Consider the following 10,325-nt stretch of genomic DNA (forward strand, 5'->3'; position numbering starts at 1 on the left):
CAACCAGACCTGCCTTGTGCATTGTGGCTGCCCCGCACATGTAGCTGCCCTGCTACACCTGTGAACATTATCATGCAAGTGTAAAACTGATTGAATGAGAGAGGACAAAAGAGAAGCAATTATAAATGGCAGTGAATCAAATTAGGGGTTTCTGTCTGTACAGAACCAGGATGTGATCCTACCAGGATGTGATTAAAGTTAATTTTGTAAATATACTAAATTGGAAATTGTTGTTAATACCAGAAAAGTCACCAATAGTAAGGTTGACTGAAAAACATTGGAAGGTGGGAACAAAACCATGTTAGCACCATCAGTAATCAGGCCATTGGGTCTCTCTGTATCTCTCTCTTTTTTTCCATTTTTTAAAAATTATTTTATATAAAGTGGAACAGCAACTATTGAGAGTACTTGCTTCAGAAAGCCAAACAAATCCAGTAAGGAAAATGGAGATTCAGGTTCCTCCTTTGAATTACATAATCATAAAAAATAGTGTTGGAAGGGATCTCAGGAGGTTGCCTAGTCCAATCCCCTGCTCAAAGCAGGACCAACCCCAACTATATCATCCCAGCCAAGGCTTTGTCTGGGGTCGCTCCTCCCCTGCTGCACTAATAGAAAATTAGTGTTGGAAATAAGGCGATTCATATCTTTAGCCTTGAAGCTCATTACTACTGCACAGTAGCACTGTGAGGCATGAACTGTGATGTGATGCTACTGCACAGTAGTAGCAAGCTACTGTTCAGTCAGTGTCACCAGGAAGCTGTGTGGAGACACTACTGTGCAGTAACACTAGTTACCTTGCAGTCATTTAGTACTTGGGTATGCAAGTACTAAATGACTGTGCAGTAACAGCTCCACAGTCATGCCTAAGCAGGTTTTATAAACTTTGTCCTGTTTCCTGTGATTTTGGGCATGGTTTATAGACTTACAAGTTGAAATGATTGTATTTGTTTATATTTAAATACTGTATTCAGAAATGCCTAAAAACTAGACATTTTGCATTTTAATTATTTTTGCAATCTAGATGACTTGAGATGAAGAGAAATACAGTGGAAGGAAACACATTGGAATCCCAGATGACACTGTAGCTGCTACTTTATTTTGGGGAAACTGCTTTCCTATGTGCTATGTGATGGTCCATTAAAGCCCAATATTTCATCAGTTGCCTGAAAATTAGCAAATCTAGTGACATAAAAAACCAAGTCAATATCAATATCTGTTCTCCAAAACATGAACAAATATATACATTTCTAAAATTATTTTGAGAATTTATCATGGAAATTCTTCAAAAAAGACTTTGATAAATTCTACTGGTGAATGTTTAGCCTCACTGTAATCCAAAGGATTATTTTCTATTGTTTACAATGTCAGAATAACGTATCAGGAACACATTTAACAGAAAAGAATATATTTGCTTACTTGATCTTTGGTTTTTGATGAAGAATAGTTTTAATCTCTCTTTAAATGTATTTTCATTCATGTAGAATTCGATTTGTACCCTGCAACACAAAAAAGAGTAGTACCATTAAACAGTCAATTTATTACATTATTATGTATGCACATTTGCAAGAGACTTTGCAAATGAACATTCTTGCCATGTGTTTATACCATAAAACCAGAGGAACATATTAAGAGTTTTAGACAATATGGATATTAGGCCTGTGCAAGTAGGCAGTTATTCGATCTGGCTTCGGATCCAGCCACATCAGATGCCAGTGATCCAATCCTGAGCTCCAGATCCATTTTCCACTTTGATCTGGCCGAAGCGGCTCCGAAGCTTCGGTGCCGCCTCAGAGATCCGGCCATAGGGTATAATGGGGAATCAATGAAATATCTATAACGTTGTTGTTTTTTCTCTGATTTGGATGAAACATACAGGAATGGTAGATTCTGCTGAGAACATGAAGCCTGCCAAGTTTCAAAAGGATCGGTACAGGGGTTTGGAGGGGAACTGCACCCCAAATTCTTGAAAGCAAAACTCATGTCACGCGTGTGTGTTACACCACGGGGGGGTGGGTAAAAACTGCAGGGGTGGTAGCCCCTGGTGAGGCCACAAAGTCTGACAAGTTTCAAGAAGGTCAGTGGAGGGGTTTGGGGGGAACTTCACCTCAAATTCTTGAAAGCAAAACTCATGTCCCATGTATGTGTTACACCACAGTGGGATGAAAACTGCAGGGGTGGTACCTCCTGCTGAGGCCACAAAGCCTGCCAAGTTCCAATGTGATAGGTGCAGGGGTTCACCACCCCTGCAGTTTATAAATACCCCCCCCCCGCACCCCCCCCGTGGTATAACACACACACATGTGGCTACCACCCCTGCAAGTTTCATCCAAATCAGACAAAAAACAACAAAGTTATAGTTATTTCAATGATTCCCCATTATACCCTATGCCTGGATCTCTGAAGCAACTCCAAAGCTTTTCCAAAGAGGTTTGAAAGCTCCAAACCACTTCAGAAAGCCTAAAGAAGCCAGTGCTTCAATCCGGACATGCTGCTTCAGACGCCAAAGTTTCCAAAGCTTCTCCAGATCTGAAGCATGGTCCGAAGCCTTGCACAGCCCTAATAGATATTTAAGCACACAAAACATGTTATTCCTTCTTTTTTGTATATAATTCTCAAATATATGTCCACTGTGGTCATATATACAAGATATATGCGATTTTTTTATTATAAAATGTACTCAGACCTGAACACAATATACCACATTCCTCCCAGTATTGGATAGGAAGGTACTTCTTTCATCTTTGGATATGCTGCAGCAAAGAACAGAACTATAACATTTCATTGCCCATCTCCTTCCTCCATTTCCCCCTTTTTTCTATAATTTATGTCAACATCATGACCACCTTGCTGTCCTCTATGACCCAAGGGTCACATTTACTCAAGTACTGCCACTTAACACATTTCTCCCACTCATTGAATAACTTTACTTCTGATTACTTTTTTTCTTGGATGTATTGTCTTTATTTGTCTAAGTGGATTCTGCTTTTATGAAGCCTCCATTCTTACTTGAAAAGCGTTTTTGAAATAATATCTATTGCTGTCACTCTTTCTCATGTTTTCCCACTTTCATTCCCTGCCACTTCATTACTATGGTGTTTTTTTCTGTATACCTTTGTATGGAATCTAGTGTGTCCATTTAGCAAGATTAGCAGGTTTAAAGAATAGGATACAACATCACTCTTCAACAGCAAGCCAAGGGCAGGGAAAAAGGGGGTGTCTAAAGGGGGCCTGGGCTGGGACTGTCCACACCACAGAGGACATTGCTCATTCCTGCCTACCCTCTCTTTCATCAGCCTTGATCTTCCCTTTTCCAAACTTGAAACAGAGCCTGCCAGGAGGGTTTCAGAGCACCGAAGTTGCTACAATTTGAAACATCTTTATCTGATATCTCATGTAATGAGGGGTCAGATTTTCACCTGATCGGCATTTTTGAAGGAATCTGCAGTTGTGCACTTGTGTTTGATCATAGCTATAAACTCCTTCCTCAGGCCATATTGGGCAAAAATTATCACTTCTGTCTGCGCTCACAGTTTTTTTCTGCTAAGATTAAGCAGGGGTCACTGATGCCTTTACAGCACAGCCACTGGGTAGTGGGAGAGGTAGATCTGATCCCTGTTTCCACACCTATATTTTATTCAGTTCAGAGGGGTGGATGTCGTATACTTAGACTTCAGGAAGGCCTTCGATAAGGTATCCCACCCCATACTGGTGAACAAGTTAAGAGGCTGTGACTTGGATGACTACACAGTCCGGTGGGTGGCGAACTGGCTGGAGGGTCACACCCAGAGAGTCATGGTGGATGGGTCGGTTTCAACCTGGAAGGGTGTGGGCAGTGGGGTCCCGCAGGGCTCGGTCCTTGAACTGATACTCTTTAATGTCTTCATCAGCGACTTGGACAAGGGAGTGAAGTGTACTCTGTCCAAGTTTGCGGATGACACAAAACTGTGGGGAGAAGTGGACACGCCGGAGGGCAGGGAACACCTGCAAGCAGAACGGGACGGGTTGGACAAGTGGGTAGAAAACAACAGAATGCAGTTCAACAAGGAGAAATGCAAAGTGCTGCACCTAGGGAGGAAAAATGTCCAGCATACCTACTGCCTAGGAAATGACCTGCTGGGTGGCACGGAAGTGGAAAGGGATCTTGGAGTCCTAGTGGACTTCAAGATGAATATGAGTCTGCAGTGTGACGAAGCCATCAGAAAAGCTAATGGCACTTTATTGTGCATCAGCAGATGCATGATGAATAGATCCAAAGAGGTGATACTTCCCCTCTATCGGGTGCTGGTCAGACCGCAGTTGGAGTACTGTGTGCAATTCTGGGCGCCGCACTTCAAGAGGGATGCAGATAACCTGGAGAGGGTCCAGAGAAGGGCCACTCGTATGGTTAAGGGCTTGCAGACCAAGCCCTATGAGGAGAGACTAGAGAACCTGGACCTTTTCAGCCTCCGCTAGAGAAGGGTGAGCGGCGGCCTTGCGGCTGCACCTGTTAGACTGGACATTAGGAAGAACTTCTTCACAGTTAGAGTGGCCAAGGTCTGGAACGGGCTCCCAAGGGAGGTGGTGCTCTCCCCTACCCTGGGGGTCTTCAAGAGGAGGTTGGATATGCATCTAGGTGGGGTCATCTAGACCCAGCACTCATTCCTGCCTATGCAGGGGGCCGGACTCGATGATCTATTGAGGTCTCTTCCGAACCTAACTTCTATGAATCTATGAATCTATTACATTAATCAGAACCCAGGTCTTCCTCCTCTCCCTAACACTCTCCTTCAAAGTGAGTGCCTCCACCAGGTAACAGAGTCAAGCTATCTCTTGTGATCTCTCTCTGCCCCCAGTGAATACTGAATTCTTTTTTTGCACAGTGATAAATCTTCAATAAGGGGACTGGAGAGTGTCCTCCCCATTCTAGAACAGCTGCTAGACTAACATTTAAGGCAATTTCCTGCGGGATCTGAGAATGCTCTGCCAAAGCAAAGGAGGGAATTGAACCTGGGTATACGAAATCCTGGGTATGTCCTCTAAGCATTAGAGGCTTAGGCCTGGGCAACTAGTGCCACCTTAGTCAGGGGGGGCATGTCTGTCCCCCCCAGTGACTAGGGCGTGTCCCCTGGGGCTGATCGTGCTGTTGGGGGGGGTCCCCCCATGGCCAATCTCACTGGGGGGGGGGGGGGGACCCTGCAGCTGATCACACCAACCAGGAAGCAGTCGTGGCACTCCCTGAAGTGGCCATGGTGCTCCCAGAAGTGTCCACTCTGGTGCTCCCACTCCCCAGCTGGTGCTCGCAGGGGGTTACTGGTGCTCCTGCCTACCCCCCCCCGCCCATCGCCTAAGCTCCCAGGGGGTGAACGTGCACCCCTGTGCCCCTCCCTATGCATCACCACTGGGTTTAGGAAGTTATGTAAGTGGAATCATGAACTGGTGGCTGAAACAACCTTTTTTTGTGCGAGGAATGATCATGTAGTTGTGTGTTAGCCATGCTTTGAGGAAGCCTACAGGCTTGTATTTCTTAGGAGATTTAGGCAAAAGATCCCAGTTCAGCTCAAGTGGGAGATGTTGTGTTGAGCTCCTCAAGAGTAGAGCAGTTTTAAACATGCAGAGAGCCACTCCTCTAGGTACTGGAGAAATTTTAAAGTGAGAGAGTGAGGGGCTGATAGGAATCCAGGTGTGTTCAGGATTAGATGGAAACTGAACAGAGGTTGTGAGGTTCATGGTTTTAAATGTAAACAACTAAATTCTGCTCAAGTGCTTTTTTGTACCCATCCAAATTGCTTATTCTTTTCATCATTACTGTTATATTTTTAATAGGACCTATTTTTCATTATTTAGTTGGCTTTCAAACTCATGGTATAAACCCAATCTTCAAGGAGATTTTCAGCAAGTTAAATAAAGCACCACAAGATATTAGACTGAGGGACTTCCATTTGAAAGGGAACACTGTGCTACTGAGCTTCTGACATGATTTAAAATAATCTCACATATTTTAGATAAGAAAATTATAGTAGTCGCTTACCATGAAAGAATAGCATGCTACCTGTAAGTGGTGATTTAATGACAATTAGGAAAGAGAATGTGGGGGCTAATCACTTTCCTATCAACTGCCATTATGATTTGCACTGATAGCCTACTAACAGCTGTCTGCTTCTACTTTCCTTTCCTTAGCAACCAGAGTTCACAAGCTGATTGGGATTCCACAAGGTGATGGTTTCCATGGTAAAATGGATTACAAATGCAGCTAACAGCACATTCAACCCCTCCTTCCTCCCATTTTTCTTTCTAAAGTGAAACCTGAAAACTATATGTTAATTCTACATTTGCAGGAGCTACACTAAAAATACTTATTAAATTAAATAGCCAGTGTTCACTTTTTGACTTCAACCTATAATGCAAAGGACAGAAACACAGACCTCTGGAGAGAAACTTTGGTTTGTTTACCTTACATTGTATGATTTGTAGAAAAGCAAATTGGAACCAATTAGGGCAGAAACACCTGGATATACTTTTAGCCTTACCCCTGCATTTCTTTGCTTTTCAGGATTTAAGGCGAATACTCAATCTATTGTAATCTTCCTGTTATTCTTTTTTATGATAACCTTTTACAATATTTAAAAAACAATTGGTATATCACCTTAACTTTCTGAACAGCTACCTGGAGAATTAATATTTGGAGTTTGAATTACAAGTAAAATGTACCCTTCCAGTTGCTGTCTTAAACCAGTTAATAATATGAGAGACTCAAACTGGTTTAGCTCAAAGAAACCCCTGGTTTTCTGAGATTTACCCTAGCCTTTCCTGCATAATTTATAGTTGACATAGATTAGACAGTAAAAAAACTCCCTTAAAAAGATATTTGTTTCAGAAGGAGTACGTAAAAAGATGAGACTGATGCCATTCATAAAGCCCCTGTGGCATTTTTTTGAAAACAGTTTCAGAAGTAAGCCCCTTCTGAATCACTAACAGCCCTATATTGCCTCTGGCTCCTGCTAGAAACCTGTTCTAGTAATCATTAGACTGAGGCTGATTTAGCCCTAGAGGTAGGGTTATATCACAGCCCAATATGGCTTGACTGCAAAACTCTTGGCTGCTTGCAATTTTAGAATGAGATCCAGATCACATAGTTATTATTGTTCCTTTGTCATACTACATAATGGAGCTTATTGTAAATGTTAATGGATCAGATTATTAAATATATGACTGGTTAGGGATGTTTTTGATAAATGAGTAAAATTCATTCCAAGTATTTCCATAAATTGTTGTAATTATATACCAATAGGGTGTTTCCCTGGAATCTGGCTATTCCTAATAGGAACAGCCTGGAATTGCTGGTAGTGTGGCATATGAAAACCAGCAGCAATGGTATTATATTCACAACTTAAAGACTTACTTAACCTATGAAGTGTAGCTTTTCTGTTCTGTTTTCCCAAATAAATAACACTGGCAAACGTTTAGACTTTCATATTTTCCCCCTTCTTGAAAAAAAAGGTGAGCAGCAAATTATAGCTCTGTGCTGTCTTCATCAGAAAGCAATCTGAACAATTGCTATAGCGCTGTTTCTTTAAGTCAGACAAAGAAGGAAAATAGCTTTTAATAAATTAGGAAATGTTAGCAATCCTGGACTCAATGAGCTCTTAATGTTTACTGATGCTTTTCATGTCTAAGTTCTCAAATACTATGTAAAATTATTGTTTGGCAAGTTGAAGAATGATTCTTGTTTACTTTTATCAAACCCTGAAATTCTCTGGACAGATAATGGACATCCTTCAGACCTAACTAATTTAAGTTCATGCCTTTCTCAGGATGCCCTATAATGTTTTTATTTTTAAGCTTATTCTGTTTAAATATTGACTACCTTCCCTGTTTTAAGAACAGAGAATAATTTTATAACATTAGAATTTTTCAGAATAAACTTCCCAAGAAATTTACCAAACACAGCTGAAGTACCTGCATAAAGAACACTCTACTAATACAGTTCAAGCAGCCTGCTTTAAAATAAGGTAAAGAAAAGTATACAGGAAAAGTATCGCTTTAAAATTACTAGGTAATTCACACCAAATAGGCTAATATTTGCAGCTCCTTTTAAATCCCTGGTGCCAATCTGTCTGCAGTAGAAAGTCATGCTTTGTAACTATGGGCATGTCTACATTATCTTCATACCAAGCTCTGGAGTTGGTACCAAGAAATAAGCCCATCCAATTTAGAATCATAGAATTGTAGAAAATTAGGGTTGGGAGGGACCTCAGGAGGTCAACTAGATCATCCCAGTCAAGTTTTTTGGGTCTTAAAAAGCTCTTAAGGATGGAGATTCCACAACTTGTCTGGGTAGCTTCTTCCAGTGCTTTACTGCCCTCCTCATGAGAGAGTTTTTCCTAATATATAACCTAAACGTCCCTTCCTGCAACTTGAGACCATTGCTCTTTGTTCTGTTATCTGCCATCACTGAGAACAGTTTAGCTCCATTATTTTTGGAACCACCCTTCAGATAGGCGATGACTGTTATTAAATCCCACCCCCCATCTTCTCTTTCCCATACTAAATAATCCCAGTTCCCTCAGCCTGTCCTCAAAAGTCATAGTTTCATAGTTGTTAGGGTTGGAAGGGACCTGAGCAGATCATCAAGTCTGGCCCCCTGCCATGGCAGGAAAAAGTACTGGGGTCAAATGACCCCAGCAAGGGGTTCGGCTAACCTCCTCTTAAAGACCCCGGGGGAGAATCCAGCACCACCTCGTTTGGAAGTTGGTTCCAGATCCTAGCTGCCTTGATTGTAAAGTAGCGCCTCCTGATGTCCAGTCTGAAACTACCCTCTGCCAGCTTGTGACCGTTATTTCTTGTCACTCCTGGTGGTGCTCGGGGGAACACAGACTCCCCTAATGCCTGCTGGTCCCCTCTGACTAGTTTGTAACAGGCCACTAGTTCCCCCCTCAGCCTTCTCTTGTGGAGCCTGAACAGGTTCAGGTCCCTTAGCCTCTCCTCGTAGGGCCTGCCCTGCTGGTCCCTGATCATGTGAGTGGCCCTCCTCTGAACCCACTCCAAGTTGTCCACATCCCTCCTGAAGTCATATTCTTCAGCGCTATAACTATTTTTGTTGCCCTCTCCTAGACTCTCTCCAGTTTGGGGCCCCCACTACAGAAAGAATAGGGACAAACTGGATGCAGTACTCCAAATGTGGCCTCACCAGTGCTGAGTACAGGGGAATAATCATTTACCTTGATCCACTGGCAACACTCCTAACTAATGCAGCCCAGTATGCTGTTATCCTTCTTCATAAGAAGGGCACACTGATGGCTCGTATTCAGCTTACTGTCTAAACTAAACCCCAGGTCCTTTTCTGCAAACCTGCTACTTAGCCAATTAGCCTTCTCCTGTGCCAGTGTGTGGGACTGTTGCATCCTAAGATCACAACTTTACACTTGTCCATATTGAACCTTATGAGATTTATTTTGTTCCAATCCTCCAATTTTTTGAGGTCTCTCTGAATCCTAGCCCTACCATCCAGTTCATCTACTACTCTACCCAGCTTGGTGTCATCCACAAACTTGCTGAGAGTGCACTCCATCCCATTTTCCACATTGTTGATGAAGATACTCAACAAAACCAGCCCCAGGACTGACCCCTAGGCCCCGCCGCTTGATCCTGGGTACCAAGTAGACATCGAACCATTTGCTCTCACTCTGCCTGAACATGATCCAATCAGTTAGGTGGAGTAGGTAGCTTGAGGTTCTGAGCTTCTCTAAGGATCTCCCAAGACAGAAATGGAGTGTGCCCTCCAGTGTGCCCTGCAGTGTGCCCAAAGACCCTTCTGAGCTTCCTAATGAACCTAATTAGCCCGGCAAGTCTGCTGCTTCCCAGGGGCCCGCATCTGGGACATTACGGAGAGGATCCCAAAGCTCCTTAAACCCACAGACCACTATCCCATGCTCCTTATTCATGTGGGTACCAATGACATTGCTCGGAGCACTCCCAGCCAGGTCATGAGGCGCTACAGGGATTTGGGAGCGGGGCTTAAGGGTCTGGGGGCACAGGTAGTGTTCTCGTCGATCCTCCCAGTCTCAGGCTATGGGCTGAGAAGGGACAGGAGGATCTATGTGGTCAACCAAAGACTGCAGCGCTGGTGTCATCAGGAAGGCTTTGGCTTTCATGACCACAGCCCGCTCTTTGGTGAGAGAGGCAGCGAGCTGCTGGGAAGGGATGGCCTCTACCTCTCTCCCCTAGGGAGGAGGCTCTTCTCAGCCAGACTGGCTGACCTATTCCACCGGGCTTTAAACTAAGCCCGTTGGGGGACGGGGGGACTACCGCCACTGCTGGCCCACTGAGCAATCCTTGCAAAGCCAGCA

General features: G+C 43.4%; 1 protein-coding gene across 3 annotated transcripts in view; it reads right to left on the reverse strand.

Annotated features, from left to right (window-relative positions):
- The window catches only part of KCNT2 (potassium sodium-activated channel subfamily T member 2), a 371,828-nt gene that overhangs the window by 264,632 nt on the left and 96,871 nt on the right, over positions 1 to 10,325 (reverse strand). For all 3 annotated transcript variants that reach the window (XM_025200221.1, XM_025200220.1, XM_025200219.1), the window contains exon 2: positions 1,417 to 1,496. In XM_025200221.1, the coding sequence (XP_025056006.1) occupies positions 1,417 to 1,496 (80 nt within the window). The remainder of the gene's footprint in view (positions 1 to 1,416; positions 1,497 to 10,325) is intronic.

Source organism: Alligator sinensis, unplaced genomic scaffold (assembly GCF_000455745.1).
Source record: "Alligator sinensis unplaced genomic scaffold, ASM45574v1 scaffold56_1, whole genome shotgun sequence".
In the NCBI taxonomy this organism is placed as follows: domain Eukaryota; kingdom Metazoa; phylum Chordata; order Crocodylia; family Alligatoridae; genus Alligator; species Alligator sinensis.